A 16226-nucleotide genomic window follows, 5' to 3' on the forward strand; every position below is an offset into this window, starting at 1 on the left:
ACTGGGGGTAAATGAAAAGTATGTATTTATATTAGGAGGTAATTATGCTTGACATTTAACCACCTAACCTCAGAACTGATTAGCACATTTAGACTTCAACCTATTCTACTATTGAGACAGGTGATAAGCAGGTAAAGAAATGAACCTTTGACCAATGCAATTAGTACATCCAGTCATTGTGATGTTTTTCCAGATATGGTTTGATGCAGTCGGTTTCTGTAGGGTAGGTACTGTACTTCTCCAACAATGTCATAGCCCAATGTGATTTTAAAACTGTAACACTAAAGAAGGGAATATCTTTTGGAAGAATGGTATTCAATCCTTTTAGTAGAGTTACGGGTTTTGAGAACTGAAGTGGCCCAATGCCTTAAAACCACACACTGTTTTCTTTACTGTAAATTTTTAGTTTGTACTGCACCTAGAAAGTGATTTGAGCTACTGAAGACACCACCTGGTGGCAGAAGCCATGTAGCTCACTCCCAGTATTATCATTACAGTTATGCTTTACTATCAGCACAAGACCCTAGAAATGATTAATCCAGTGTAATATAAGTATGACATAAAAACAAAACAGTACTGAAATTTACAGAAGGATATAGGTAAATTATTGGTAAATTATATCTGTTAACCACAAGGGCCTCTTGTGGTAAGGAAATAAAGAAAATCAACAACATATCAGTTGTTTTGGATTTGTGCTGTCATGGTTGGTAACCGCAATCCTCATATGCTCCCTTTAGGCTTTCTGCAGGAAGCACCACCTCAATAAAACAGCTATTGTGGGAAGTTAAAGTAAATAGTAAGCATATGCAGGAAACTCAGTAATGGTGGAAACAAACATCAGACAGAAATGGTACTTCACAAAAAGAAGCTGAATTTTACTTTTATATCAGCTTATTTAAATTTAGATATTATTCCTACATTGAAACCTCCTGGACGATAGGTGGCGCACGTGACGAATGCCCTTCTGTTCTTTTTCAAAGATGGCTGCTTCCACATGTAAACATGCGACTTAGTCCCGTGGCTAACGACGTCCAAGTTAAACAGTTCTGTGGCGTGTATTCATGCCTCTGATAAACGTGTTATCGAGAACTTAGACATTAGCTTCCTGTAGTGGATTTGTATTAAACTGCATTTCACTTTTTGAGTTGGTGCACACGCCGTAAAGTTAGCAGTTAGCCATGGCGGCGCACACCATATTTGTTGGTTCTCTACCAGATTCAGCTTCTAATGAGCGACTCGAAGAAATATTCTCAGAAATTGGTCCGGTAAAGAAATGCTTCGTGGTCAGAGATAAAGGTACTGTCGTGTATTCGAAAGAACCATACAATAATAATGGAAAAAGTCGTACGAAAGTAGAATTAAATTAAAACTGCAAACATAAACATATTTATGTACATAACAGATATTGGTGGTGTCTATTTATTTTTCAACCAGAGACAGAAAAATGTCGAGGGTTTGGTTTTGTCACATATTCCATGGAGGAAGATGCACAACGAGCCTTAAAAGAAATTAAAGAATACGACGGGCAGAAGCTGTCCCTGACAGTCGCCAAGAGTAAAATCAAAGACAAAGACAAAAACAAGAAAGGTTCGTATGAAGACATGTTCCAAAACGGGCAATTAGGAGAGTCCTGTGTCTCCATGGTAACCTTGCACTTATGTCATTTAGCACCTACAGAGGCAGTCACTGCTCCAAAGGAGAATCAGCAGAAAGGCTCCAAGAAAAAGCTACTGAAAGCAAGACTTATTATAAGGAATCTCAGCTTTAAGGTACAGTATGTTTCATGATTACTAAATGTAACAGCTCAGAGCACACTGAGAAACCTTTGCTAACACACACCATGTGTTACAGTGCACAGAGGATCATTTGAAAGAAGTATTTGCAAAGTTTGGGACGGTTATTGAGGTCAAAATCCCCCTCAAACCTGGTAAATACATATGTTTCTTAGCAGATGTATACATAAGTGAGCATGTTGAAGTATTGCCAGACTTTGGAGTGGATTGATTCGTTATGAGGTTGATTTTTATGCTTTTTCATAGATGGAAAGATGCGTGGATTTGCATTTGTCCTGTTTAAAAAAGTGCCAGAGGCATCAAAAGCACTTAATGCTATGAACTTGAAGGAGATAAAAGGTAAATGAGTGAGACCGTTGAGTTGTGTGCTTAAAAAAAGCTCATTATGACTTGTTACATTGTTACTTTGACATTTCTTTTTTTTTTTAAATGTTGGCATTTAATCTCCAGGCCGACCTGTAGCAATTGACTGGGCTGTACCAAAGGACAAGTTTGTTACTACACAGCAGTCCTCAAATTCAGGTAGTTAAATGACAAAAATACTTTGTGTGCTCTAGTTCCAGAAGATATAAAGCTTGTTGTCATTAACACAATTTTTTTTTCTTCATAGCCAGTACAAATCCAGAAGAAGCAAATGCTAACACTGACAGTGACATGGATGATGAGGATGAAGAAAAGAAGAAAGCTCCACCTGAGAAGAAAAAGTATGAACCTCAAACATGCATTCCTCTGTTTATATGCCATGAGTGTTAAAAGGTGATTGACTACACTGGTTATTTTTGCTCCACATCTGTCCACAGTGTCAGTTCAGAATCAGCTGTGAAGCATACAGAGGAATTCGAATCAGGTGATGAAGATGGGAGTGAACAAAGCAGTGAAGTGAGTGATTCTGATGATGAAAAAGATGAGGAGGAAGAGGATGATGATGATGGGGAAGAGGAGGGTGATGATGAGGATGGAGAAAGCCTTGATTCAGATCATGATGATGGCAGTATGGATGAAGAGGATGAAGAAGATAAATTAGGTATGGATAGTATAAATAACATATTTAATATTTCCTTTCCTTTGAAGTTGTTTTCATACATTCTGTATTTGGCTTTTATCCGTAGCTGAGAAAAAGACCTCGAAAAAACAGCTTCCTTCAGATGTGAAAGAGGGCAGAACGGTTTTCATCAGGTCAGTGATTTTTCCTCCTACTCAGTCCTGAGCCAGGTTTGGTTTATTTTTCAGTTTATTTTACTGAGACCTGTTTCTTTTGTTTTTTTTAAACACCTACATTTAAACCAATTTAGGAACCTGTCATTTGACACTGAGGAAGAAGACTTGGAGGAAGTTCTCCTTCAGTTTGGAGAACTTAACTACATAAAGATTGTTCTCCACCCAGATACAGAACATTCAAAAGGTCAGTTGACAGTCCTCGAAAGTCCTTAAGTGAAACACTTGTGTCTATTAGCTGTTTGGAGAGAACCAGTTCACTTACTCTTCTGTGTTATTGTTGGCAGGTTGTGCCTTTGCTCAGTTTAAGACTAAAGAGGCTGCAGATAAATGCATAGCTGCATCACAGGAGGAGGCAGAGGTAATATATAATCAAGTGTAATGTACATGATGTTTGACTTATTGTGCAATCACACGCTGTTTAGATGGAGCCACTTCTTGGGAATTTGGCCTTTTAATGTTGATGTTTTTAAATTGGAATGTGGAAACAGCATGGGCAGAATTGGCACAACACATTGATAGCTCTGAGTGGCCAATGTATATCTATGTATTTTTATTCAACATATTAACTGATAGTAACTACTAATAAATAATTTTTCTAATAACTTTTTGTCAAGCTACATGGAGGGTAATTTAAAGGTTATTAGTTTGAAGCAAAATATTTTTACTAATCTGTCACTTGTCCAATTGATGTTTGAACACTGTTATTACAAATTTCTTGTGTATTCACCCTTTTATAGCGTCACTCGAGTCTCTTTTGTGTAATAACCCTTGTTGTAGACAAGCCTTGCAAACATTTGTATGTTTGATGCAGGATGGTGGTATCCGTATACATGGCAGAAAGCTGATGATTGTTGCAGCAGTGAGCAGAGAAGATGCCGTGAAGCTGAAGGTCGATAAAAAGAAGGTCGAAACGGGCACGAGGAACCTGTACCTGGCCAGAGAGGGATGTGAGTAATCATTTATCTTATGTGCAGCTATATGCTATGTGGCCACTTCATTAGTTAGACTTTGCTAGTACCAGGTTGGACCTCCTTTTGCCTTTGGAACTGCTTTAATTCTTTATGGCACAGATTCAACAAAGTGCTGGAAACATTTCTCAGAAATTTTGTTTCATATTGACATGATAGCATCACGCCGTTATGCAGATTTGTCAGTTTCACATCCATGATGGGAATCTCCTGTTCCACCACATCTCAAAGGTGCTAGAGCAGCAGTTTGTGAAACATACAGACTAGCCCATCTGGCTCTAACAACCATGCCTCATTCAAATCACTGAAACCACATTTCTGATGCACCTGAAGTGTAGGTTTTAGCAGCAGGTTTGAATTTTGGTCCAGGTTGTTTTTGGTGCCTAGTGCAGCACGGTGGTTAGCACTGTTGTCTCACAGCAAGACGGACCTGGATTCAAAATCAGCGCCTGGCCGGGGCCAAAGACACGCACTGAATGGTGGTGAGGTTAACTGGTCATTGAGTGTGAATGCTTCTGTCTTGCTGTGTCAAAGTGCCCATAAACCCTTCGCAGTGGTCGCTTTACTTACTGCCGCGGTGTCATCACCTAGATGCAGTCATTTATACCTGCAGTTAAGGTGCAAGAAGCTGCTGCAGTGTTCTCCTAAACGATGGGTGTTGCCACTCAGTTATAAGTCAAAACAGGAAATCAAGGGTTCTTTCCACAAACTCAAATCAAATCACTTTTTATTGTCACATCACATGTGCAGGTACAAACTCTGAAGTTTTCAAACAGTTGCAGCATCTCCCTCTGTGTGTCAGTATGTCTCTGAGCTTGTGTGCAGGATCATTAAAGTGGAGGTAAAAATTGGCACAATTGTACAGTCATGTCTTCAACCCAGCTGCGACAATTGTTGTGCAGCACACAAAGTTACAAAAAAACAAGAGGTCTGGCGACCTGTACCATGCACCCCGCCTCTCGCCTTATGGTAGCTGGGAGGCCCCACCCCTGGAATAGAATAGAATAGAGAATAGAATGGGGAAAAACATATATATATATATATATAATGTACAATATACAAGCCGTAAGTAATATGTAATAAATAGTGTTATGTATATACAGTTGAGTTGTTGCACATAGAATTGGTATTGCACAGTGGTGGTCCATAGAGGAAGTGGGAAGTGGGGGGCTGTGTTATCTGTGCATGTGTGAGTTCAGGGTGGTTATCGCTTTGGGGAAGAAACTGTTTTTGAGTCTGTGGGTTTTTGTGTTGATGAACCTGTAGCGCTTCCCTGAGGGAAGCAGGCTGAACATGTTGAAGCCAGGGTGGGAGCTGTCCTTGATAATGTTTGCTGCTCTGGTGAGGCAGCGGGAGGAATAAATGTCCATCAGGGAGGGGAGAGGGCAGCCGATGATCTTTTGTGCTGTCTTGACCACACCCTGAAGCCTCACTCTATCTGCTTTGGTGCAGCTGCCGTACCATACTCTGATGCAGTAGGTTAGCAGGCTCTCAATGGACGAGCGGTAGAAGGTCAGCAGCAGGTTGGAGTTCAGCTTGTACTTCCTGAGGACTCTCAGGAAGTGCAGCCGCTGTTGGGCCTTCTTGATGACTGCTGAGATGTTTCCTGTCCAGGAGATGTCAGCAGAGATGAGGACACCAAGGAACCGGAAAGTGTGGACCCTCTCCACACACTCCCCATTGATGTAGAGGAGGGCCAAGTCGGTGCTGTGTCTCCTGAAGTCAACAATGAGCTCTTTGGTTTTCTTAGTGTTCAGTGCCAGGTTGTTTTCTGAACACCATGCTGCCAGCTTCAGGACTTCCTCTCTGTACTCTGCCTCGTCTCCCTTCGAGATGAGTCCGACTACCGTGGTGTCATCAGCAAACTTGATGATGAGAGTGTTGTTGTGGGTCGAACTGCTGGATAAGCAAAAAGAGAATGGATAGATGGATATTCTTGATTGATGAACTGTGTTGTCGAACTATTGTTTTGAAGCTACAGCGAAAGACATCATCACAGTGTTTTCTTCAGCGTGTTATCTTTCCTGTGGGACAGCCCAAAGGAGGCTTTAGAGGGCATGAAAGGAATTTGCACTGGCTCCATGTAGCTAAATTGCTTTTGAATGTTATTGTCTTTCACCTCAACTTTCAGTGATTCGTCCAGGAACCAAAGCTGCTGAGGGTGTACCTGAGACAGACATGGTCAAAAGAACCAGAGTAAGTACATTTTTGATAAACAGTTCCACTCGCAGGATAATTTCTGTTGTATAATAATGAATCTTTCACTTGCTCTTTCTAATTGCTTCCATTTTGAGTCATTATTTGCTGTTGCCTTTTTTTGTTTCTTAGTTTGAAGAAATAAAGAGGACCAAGCTTCGGGACATAAACGTGTTTGTGTCAAAGACTCGCCTGTGTGTGCACAACCTGCCGAAGTCAGTGGACAGCAAAAAACTCAAATCACTCTGCCTTCAAGCTGTGAAAGGAGTAAAGGGAGTTCGCATCACAGAGGTGAGACTACACCATTGGGCTTGACGTAGATTGTTATTTTGTCACAGTTTTGTAAGGAAAAAAAATTTTGTGCCCAGCAGGGGGTGTTGTGGTAATTTCTTTTCTCATGCGTGTGTGAAACCAACTGTTTCTCTTTTTAGTGCCGGGTCATCTATGACAAGAAGCCCGAGAAGGGTCAAGTGATGGGACAATCGTTAGGCTATGGCTTTGTTCAGTTCCAGGATCACGAACATGCTCTCGCCACGCTTCGCTACCTTAACAACAACCCTTACATCTTTGGCTCACAAAAGGTACAGAAGTGCCAAAATCAGTGGCAGAGGGTTTGAGAAGCGGCACTATTTTAGCCTATTTTCCTCTTTGCATTGTGGTTAATTTTTTCATTTTATGCACCAAATTCTGTTTTCATATTTCTTTTCCTGGCCCACAAGCAGTCTCAGATTAGTCAGGCATAAGTGTTTTTTGTGTCATTTTGCAGAGACCCATTGTTGAGTTCTCCCTGGAGGATTTAAGAAAACTCAAAATAAAAGAAATGCGGCAACAGAAAAGCAAGGTACGTTTGTACTGATCTGCGTGTTAGTTGCAGCTTAAAGTATCTTTGGAAATTCTAAAAACAAGAAGAGAGCTTTTTAATAGGAAGTAAGCGTGTGTTTATTTTTGCAGGAGTTTTTAAAATATCAGGCTAACAAAGGAGGAGTGAAACCCAAGTCCCAAACAGCCGGAGATGGAAAAGGACCAGGGAAAGGTGGGAATAAAGCACAATCCTCACTGAAGAAAACGGCAGAGGAAAAAAGTAAGAAAAGATTATTTTTGTTATCATTTAGTATATTTGATCACTGGATATGACGGTTTATTAGAGGGGCGTGTCACAAGTATCACAGCTTTTGGTGCGTGATTGAAAACAGCTGCTCTGATACATAAATGTGCTTTCTTATATTTAATACTGTCAAGTTTACTTTTTATTTTTTTCTTCTTTAAATACTCCATCTGTGCATTTTTCTATATTTATCAGGTGTCCCTGAAGGCCAGAAACAAGACCAACACTTTTCAGGCTTCCAGACCACACCTGAGGTTGAACACGTAGATTTGCAGAATGGGAAGAAACGAAAGAAAGTGCTGCCTTTGCCTTCCCATCAGGGACCAAAGATCAGGTGTTGTTTTTTACTACTTTAAGTAGTTGCCTGTCTTTTCCTCACCGGTCACTTTGTACTTCTGAAAACAAAGGCTATAACACAAATATTTTAGGTGTATGTGCCCAATTTCACAAATTAAAAACTAGAAGGACATACTGACCGTCACTCCACAATGGGAACTTTCATCCTTTGCAGATCGCGTGACAAGAGAAAGCAGCAGAAAGCCCCCCCGCCTAAGAAAGCCAAGCCTGGATCAACCAGGAAGGAGCGACCGAAGCGACAGATTGAGAAGCCCACACAGCCCAGAAACCAGGTTTGCAAATTTGGTGTTACATTTGTTTATTTGTAATCTTGAGTAATAGTCACAAAACATTGTAGAGTAAATAGCACCTACGGATTGATGGCAGAATACTTAAAGTAGTCATTCTTAATTTTAAAACACCAAAGCCGTAGGTATTTAGGCCATTTTACTGCACTTTTTACACTTAAAAAGTTCTTAAACCTGAAGAAATTTGAAGGTAGAGAAGACGCTTAACTCAAAATGTGTTTCTTGCAGTGTATTTAGTAGAGCTGATGCGAGTGAAAATTTGTAAACAAAAAAAAGAAATTCTACAGTTTAAGGACAGTGGGGACATTATAGCAATGTGTCCGAAAGCCACATGACGTCACGTGTATACGACACAAACAACACAACAAAGGAATGTTGTCGAGGGGATGATATACTTGCTGCTCCGTCTATGCCCTTTTGTCAGACTCGGGCTAATGGTGTTGGTTTTGTGTAGGTCTTTCTCTTGTTGCTGGGTTTGAAAAATTACAGTTTTGATGTTTGTGAAGGAGTCGCTCTAATTAGTCATCAAGTAGTGGTGCAACGGATCACAGTTGATCCGTAATTCGAACCGATCCCACTCCAAGGTTCTGCGTGCGTGAGTATGTGTATGGTGCGCGTGGTGGGTCTGTCAAGAGATAGTTATGGCCAGCGCTAGCGGTCCAAGCTAAAGCTATTACAAAAGCTATTGGGGTGTTTAGCTGCAGACTGGAGGCCGTATTCCTTTGTGCAAAACAAGGGGTGATGAATGTGCTTGAGCCACGCTATGATATCCCGTTGCGCGTCCACTTTAGTGGCAAGATCGTTCCAAGCCAAAGTTATGGCTGAACTGTCCCAGGCATCTTCTGTTGCCCTAACTACTACAAATGGATGGACCTCCAGGGCAACGGAAAGCTACGTGACAGCTCATTATATCACAGCGGAGTGCGAGATAATGAGCAGTATGTATTATTGTAGGGTCTACCTTACAATATAAAGCGCCTTGAGGCAATTGTTTTTGTGATTTGGCGCTTTATAAATAAAATTGAATTGAATTGAGTGGTAGATACAAAGCCCTATACTGCCATATAGTGAACCATAATTTTTTTTTAATAATTGCGTGGAATGAGTCTTGAGTTGAATGTTTTTAATAGGCAAAAAATACTTCAGTGAGTAAATAAGCAAATGTTAAATTTGTCTTTTTTCTTTTTTTGCTGATCCGAAAATTGATCCGATCCGTGACGTAAAACCGTGATCCGAACCGTGAGATTTTTGATCCGTTGCATCACTATCATCAAGTGATGCCATTGACTGGCCAATCGGTGGCATGTGGTCTGTTGAGGTCAGATTTTCAGATGGACTCAGCTTTGAACACAAGCGAGCAGGTACCAAAAAAGTACCTGGCACCAGGTACTGCTACCATAAAAACTGAGTTGAACAGAATGGAGTAGGTACTAGTGGAAAAGGGCTAATGGAGAGTGGAAAGAGGTGTATGAAGTTGCAATGCTCAGTGCATTATGGGAAGCACCCCAACAGCCTTGGCTGGTTGGACTGTAAGGGAGGATTCAGGGTCACCTGATTCTGCCCTAACTATATGCTTTATCAAAAAGGAAAGTTTTAAGCCTAATTTAAGAGTAGAGAGCGCGTCTGTCTCCTGAATCCAAACTGGGAGCTGCTTTCCATTTTACTTTGAAATACTCTTGGAACCTCCAGTAAGCAAAGTGCCCTATTGAGATGGTGCAGCACTATAAGGTCCTTATAATTCAAGACCTTGTATGTGAGAAGAAGGACTTTAAATGTGATTGATTCAGTGAATTTAACAGAGAGCCAATGAAGAGAAGCCAGTATGGGAGAAGTACAGTGGGGCAAAAAAGTATTTAGTCAGCCACCGATTGTGCAAGTTCCCCCACTTAAAATGATGACAGAGGTCAGTAATTTGCACCAGAGGTACACTTCAACTGTGAGAGACAGAATATGAAAAAAAAATCCATGAATCCACATGGTAGGATTTGTAAAGAATTTATTCGTAAATCAGGGTGGAAAATAAGTATTTGGTCAATAACAAAAATACAACTCAATACTTTGTAACATAACCTTTGTTGGCAATAACAGAGGTCAAACGTTTACTATAGGTCTTTACCAGGTTTGCACACACAGTAGCTGGTATTTTGGCCCATTCCTCCATGCAGATCTTCTCGAGAGCAGTGATGTTTTGGGGCTGTCGCCGAGCAACACGGACTTTCAACTCCCGCCACAGATTTTCTATGGGCTTGAGGTCTGGAGACTGGCTAGGCCACTCCAGGACTTTCAAATGCTTCTTACGGAGCCACTCCTTTGTTGCCCGCGCGGTGTGTTTTGGATCATTGTCATGTTGGAAGACCCAGCCTCGTTTCATCTTCAAAGTTCTCACTGATGGAAGGAGGTTTTGGCTCAAAATCTCACGATACATGGCCCCATTCATTCTGTCCTTAACACGGATCAGTCGTCCTGTCCCCTTGGCAGAAAAACAGCCCCATAGCATGATGTTTCCACCCCCATGCTTCACAGTAGGTATGGTGTTCTTGGGATGCAACTCAGTATTCTTCTTCCTCCAAACACGACGAGTTGAGTTGATACCAAAAAGTTCTACTTTGGTTTCATCTGACCACATGACATTCTCCCAATCCTCTGCTGTATCATCCATGTGCTCTCTGGCAAACTTCAGACGGGCCTGGACATGCACTGGCTTCAGCAGCGGAACACGTCTGGCACTGCGGGATTTGATTCCCTGCCGTTGTAGTGTGTTACTGATGGTGACCTTTGTTACTTTGGTCCCAGCTCTCTGCAGGTCTTTCACCAGGTCCCCCCGTGTGGTTCTGGGATCTTTGCTCACCGTTCTCATGATCATTTTGACCCCACGGGATGAGATCTTGCGTGGAGCCCCAGATCGAGGGAGATTATCAGTGGTCTTGTATGTCTTCCATTTTCTGATGATTGCTCCCACAGTTGATTTTTTTCACACCAAGCTGCTTGCCTATTGTAGATTCACTCTTCCCAGTCTGGTGCAGGTCTACAATACTTTTCCTGGTGTCCTTCGAAAGCTCTTTGGTCTTGGCCATGGCGGAGTTTGGAGTCTGACTGTTTGAGGCTGTGGACAGGTGTCTTTTATACAGATGATGAGTTCAAACAGGTGCCATTCATACAGGTAACGAGTGGGGGACAGAAAAGCTTCTTACAGAAGACGTTACAGGTCTGTGAGAGCCAGAGATTTTCCTTGTTTGAGGTGACCAAATACTTATTTTCCACCCTAATTTACGAATAAATTCTTTACAAATCCTACCATGTGGATTCATGGATTTTTTTCTTTCACATTCTGTCTCTCACAGTTGAAGTGTACCTCTGGTGCAAATTACTGACCTCTGTCATCATTTTAAGTGGGGGAACTTGCACAATCGGTGGCTGACTAAATACTTTTTTGCCCCACTGTATGCTCTCTTTTTCTTGTTCCTGTCCAAATGCAGCATTGATCGACTGAAGGCATATCTGGGACATTTTTAGGACATTCTGATAAGGAATTACAGTAGTCCTGCCACGTTTTTCATTTCACTCTGAGACAGGATGTTTCTAATTTTAGAGATATTGCACAAAAATTGCAATAAACCTGAAATGCACTACATAAATGTTATAAATTGATTTGCATGTCATTGTGTGCAACTCGCATTAACTCAGCCAGATTACAATGAGTCAGTCAATTACATTCTCCTCATCTCAACTATGTGTACAAAGCAACTGGTAACGCACATAATGTCTAGAAATCTTGCAGTGCACACAACATCCCCTTGCTCAACATCCCCTTGCTCATGTACTGGTCCGTCTTACGTTTTTCAGTGATATAAAATGATTCAGAGAAGTCTTGGGAGTGAGTGCTGTGGCCAGATGTCAGTCTAATAGAAAATGTGTGGAGGGAATTTTAAGTTTCGATTTGAAAAGCGGCAGCCAGGAAATCTGAAGGGTTTAGAGAGTTTCTGTAAAGAGGTGTGGGCTAAGATGCCTCCAAAAATGTGTAGAAACTTAGAGACCAACAAGAAATGTCTTATGGCTTTCATTACGAACAAGGATTTCTCTACCAAGTACTTATTCATGTTTTGCTTGGAGATCTAATACTTGATTCACTTGATTCATAGTCTTTTTTTGGTGGATTTTTGGTTGATATTCTGTCTCTCTCTCTCTGCATTACTGCAAATTGTGCAAACACATGAATGTCAGGGAGCTAATATCACTGTCAGTTAAAAGAAAGATTAAAACATCAAAATTTAAAATGATGTAAGTGACAAAGTGTTAACGATCGGTATTTGCAAGAAATCAAACTTTTCCTCTACCTTCGTCTTTGTGTTGGTTAATGTTGATAGAAGCTTACTGTTTCATGTATTCATTTTTGTCAGTACAGTCTCTGATAACAGCTTGCATTGCAGTATTTTTATATTTATTTTTATATAATATTATTTTGGAAAATTAGAGAAAAGGTCCTGACAGCTGAATACCCAGTTTTCTGTGATTATAAAGCAGCAAGATTCTGTTCATTTGTACAGTGTATGTGTAAAATAAATTTCTGTTGTACATAATTGAAAAAAACAAACAAATTTTCTTTGGTGTATATGAATGGCTGTGGTGGAGGTCTTAATCAGTAGGATAATAATACAGTTAAAGATCCAAAAATTTATGTCCTCCTTCACATTTTCTAAAGACGTCTAGTGGGGCAGATTGGAGTCTTTGCTTGGCTGATTACGGCCCCGTGTTATGTTTGATATCCCTGACTTGGAGTAGTCACACTATATAAGTGTTACTAACTGTTAGTTAGTACACTGCAGTTACATTACTCATGCGGTCTGTCAGCAGTACTCCTAAACTGTTTTTTTTTTTGTTGTTTATAAAATAATAAGCTGCTTGTTTTATTGTCCTGTAACACCACATGACATGTTGTTTTGTGTCTTTTCAGAAGGTTAAAACGGATAAGAAGCATTTCAAGCAAAAGCACGGAGACCGCTTTGAGAGCCTGGTGGAGCAGTACAAGAAGAAACTGATGGGCAACAGTGGCGCCAGCATCAAAAGAAGTAAATGGTTCGATAGTTAACTGTGCGTTTTTGTGTACATGTGAGAATGTGTGTGTGTCTGTGTGTGTGTGTGTGTGTATGTCAGGTTAAGTTCCGAAAAACAGGAACTCTATATTTGGCATTCTGTGTGAGGTTTGAGAGTACAACAGATTTTCCTAGAAGTTGGTTTTGTGTCAAACTGAAAGTAAACTGTACAGCTTGATGCCCACATGCCGAACCTCATTCATTCTGTCTGTTTACTCTTTTAACCAGCGAAGTAAACCTATGTAAGGATACATTTTTGTACATGTACCTGGATTTTAAGGAGAAAATAAAGCGTTGTATTTTGTTGCGACTCACATTTGTCTTGTTGAAAGATTTATTAGTGTCTTACGATGGTTTTCCTTACGCTCGCTTTTCTCGTGTTAGTTTTTATCAGCAGTTAATCATAAGCCGATAGCTCTGGGAAAACACTTCCCACTCATGTCCCCTGACTGTACAAGTGTAGCAAGAGATGAACACCCACGATGAAATTATACATTAACCTGCTGTACGTGCCTTTTTCACTTCATCCTGATTATTCTGATTTCATCTTAAATCCACTAGACAAAAGTGAGAGAACTTCACACAACACCAAAAATCAGTTTGTTAAAAAATGTATTGATATTTTATTGCAACAAAAATAGTGCCAGCTGCACAGCAAAATAACGTGTCATCCGTGGATATAAATAGACATTTTTGGAAGATGTGATATTGCACTGAAGTAAAGTTTCTCCTCCCCAATTCTTCCAGCTCTCATGCAAACATCATGCGGCTTTCTTGGCAAGTTTCAGGATGGTTGTCAGGAATTTCCAAGGATGACATATCCTCCAGTTTTAATGCTACACTGCTGAGTCAGCTTGATGACTGGCTTAATGGGAAACACATTCTTCACTCAGAGCTCTTTGTTGACACAACAGCAGTGTCATAGTACAAACCTTGTAAACAGCTGATTTACTTTTGTGTCATTTAAAATTTCTCCTGAAACATTTGTGTTGCTGTGGTAAAAAAACCCATTATTTTACAAAATACATATCTTCTAATTACCATATATAAATAAATACACAGTGTATATAAATAAGTGCCTGTTCAATAATAATTTCAGTTCAAAACATTATCAAGTTTTCAACGTGGACAACTCAGAATGTTAAGTCAGGCATCGCTGATGGAGACTTTACAAATGTTGTCCAACAATCAGGGCGATAGCTTGGAAATACTGGTCCTGATGTACATCCTTCAGCAAGTCTCCAGCTGATCCAGGTTCTTCAGCAGCCGATTTAGAAACTCCTTTACTCTCATGAGCGCCTCGATGCCCACGGTGTGAATGAATTCTTTGTGGCTCTGTAGCTCTTGCAGTGGCCCTGGTACTTCAGGCTTTGGTCGCTGTTGGCTGCAGTGCCTCTGCCTCCACGGATCAATGTAGCCTGTCAGTGAAGAGATGTCGTACTTGATCTGGGAGACCCCGTTAAAGGTGTCCGAGATCAGGCTGTTGTAACCATTCAAGACCGTCACTATGGAGGAAGTTCCATCCAAATCATCAGTAGGTGGGTTGAGAGTCCAGTTAACTGGGACCTTTAATTGGGAGGCGAACGCATTAGGGTTAATAACACATCGACTCTTTCAAACACTAAAAATTCTGTCTTTGTACACAGAACTATAGCTACCTGTATGTCTTTGTCCAGCCTAACCAGCAGCTGTTCAGCCATCCACTTCACTTTTGATTTCATTGTCACTACTTCCACTGGCAAAGGAGCTGCTGTGCCCATGCTTAAAGTTTGAAACAGAGAAAACAGGAGCACCAGACCGTAGTCCATAGCGTTGTGTATTTCCACTGTTGTAAAGAACAAAGAAAGAAGATGGTGTTCCTAGGAGAGGAATGGAAAATTAAACGATTAGAGATAAAGAATCCTTTTCTTTCTTTCAATTTCACTATATCATCTCACTAAAAACAAAACTGGATGAGTTCCTATCTATATCTAATCACATTACAGATGTTTGTACACATGCTTCCTGCCAGTAATTTACTCAGCCACTTTGGTGCAAATATTTGTGATAGAGACACCTGTGAATTTCTGTCTGTATAACAGGTACAAAGATCACTGATTTTGGCTCCCACAATTAGTCTCTCCAGTTTTCCAAAATGTTACCAAAATTCCCTGAGAACAGTAAAAGAAAGTACAAGTTTCCTTTACACAACTTCAAACTTTAACTTCAGTTAAAACACATGTAACTAATAAGCAAGAATTTCTCTATAAAAACTTTTGTCGCTGACATCCTTCACTACACATTTTAAATTGAATATAATCAGAAAGCTGCACTCATGAATGGAGAAACCACAAGTCTGATAGTTGACACAGACTTAGAAACAAAGACATTCGCCCCTGTGAGATTAAGGTGAATGAGCCGTGCAAAGAGGAGCAGAGAGTTGACCTTACCTCGGTTTGGTGTCTGCGAGTATGCCACTGTCAGGCTCCATCAGGACATCTTATATTGCAGAGCTGTTGACTCATCTCTTACTCACCTCTCTCTCCGACCCCCCATTCCCCCCGCATCCGCCCCCTCAGTTACCTCTCCTTATCATGCCCCCAAATCTGCTGGTGGTACTGCATCAGACAGGGAGAAGTTGATGATGACACATTCATCATTTAGAGAAAAGTCTATGAGTTGCTTTGAGTGATAATGAAGTAATTTTATTACTTTCTTACCTCTTGGAGACATTCGTCATTTTTTTGTCGAACATGTGTATATCCTTACATATATGCAGACTTTAAGGTATCGCAGCGTCCAAGGTGCAAAGAAACTTTTTACTGCTTGACTCACTGCATATGTCATATCCTGCACTGACACAGTGTAATTTTATGACATTGCATCATATGAGAAATTCCACTTTTGAATTTACCAATAAGCAAGAATATAACTGAAAATAATAAAATCACACGTTTTAAATGGAAAAGTGAGGCAACAGAGTGGATTTTCCTTGTGAACTTGTTTGATAACTTCAGAAATGACTTAGAATGTAACCAGATCACTGTGTGATTAAGCAGTAAGATACAAAATAATAAATAAAACCAAACACTGCAACTTGAATAAGCTGTTCAATGCACCTTGGTTCATGTTTATGTGAACATTATAATCTTTAAAGCCACTAAAGCAGTGTGGCGATCGCAGAATATTCGAGGTAGCAATTATGCTGGAATGTATTTAGTGTGACTGACAGT

The 16226-nt window shown here is 40.5% G+C and overlaps 2 protein-coding genes across 2 annotated transcripts; one reads left to right on the forward strand and one right to left on the reverse strand.

Annotated features, from left to right (window-relative positions):
- The first annotated feature begins 958 nt into the window (after nucleotides 1–958).
- Nucleotides 959–13328, forward strand: rbm28 (RNA binding motif protein 28). The gene is made up of 20 exons (XM_085461651.1): nucleotides 959–1296; nucleotides 1435–1587; nucleotides 1669–1769; nucleotides 1852–1927; nucleotides 2040–2132; nucleotides 2244–2315; nucleotides 2404–2497; nucleotides 2594–2817; nucleotides 2903–2969; nucleotides 3086–3195; nucleotides 3296–3369; nucleotides 3823–3958; nucleotides 6111–6175; nucleotides 6308–6466; nucleotides 6607–6756; nucleotides 6942–7016; nucleotides 7127–7256; nucleotides 7476–7614; nucleotides 7792–7909; nucleotides 12876–13328. Exons 1-20 carry the CDS (start codon nucleotides 1179–1181, stop codon nucleotides 13008–13010), a joined length of 2289 nt encoding a protein of 762 aa, XP_085317777.1. The 5' UTR covers nucleotides 959–1178; the 3' UTR covers nucleotides 13011–13328.
- A 281-nt stretch (nucleotides 13329–13609) lies between these two features.
- Nucleotides 13610–15524, reverse strand: lepa (leptin a). The gene is made up of 3 exons (XM_085461652.1): nucleotides 15444–15524; nucleotides 14673–14873; nucleotides 13610–14580 (listed from the first exon to the last, which is right to left on the reverse strand). Exons 2-3 carry the CDS (start codon nucleotides 14820–14822, stop codon nucleotides 14245–14247), a joined length of 486 nt encoding a protein of 161 aa, XP_085317778.1. The 5' UTR covers nucleotides 14823–14873; nucleotides 15444–15524; the 3' UTR covers nucleotides 13610–14244.
- Nucleotides 15525–16226: the final 702 nt, after the last annotated feature.

The sequence above is a fragment of the Copadichromis virginalis genome, linkage group LG7, assembly GCF_057382275.1.
Source record: "Copadichromis virginalis isolate Kocher_CV1m ecotype Utaka linkage group LG7, C_Virginalis_male_GT1.1, whole genome shotgun sequence".
NCBI lineage: Eukaryota > Metazoa > Chordata > Actinopteri > Cichliformes > Cichlidae > Copadichromis > Copadichromis virginalis.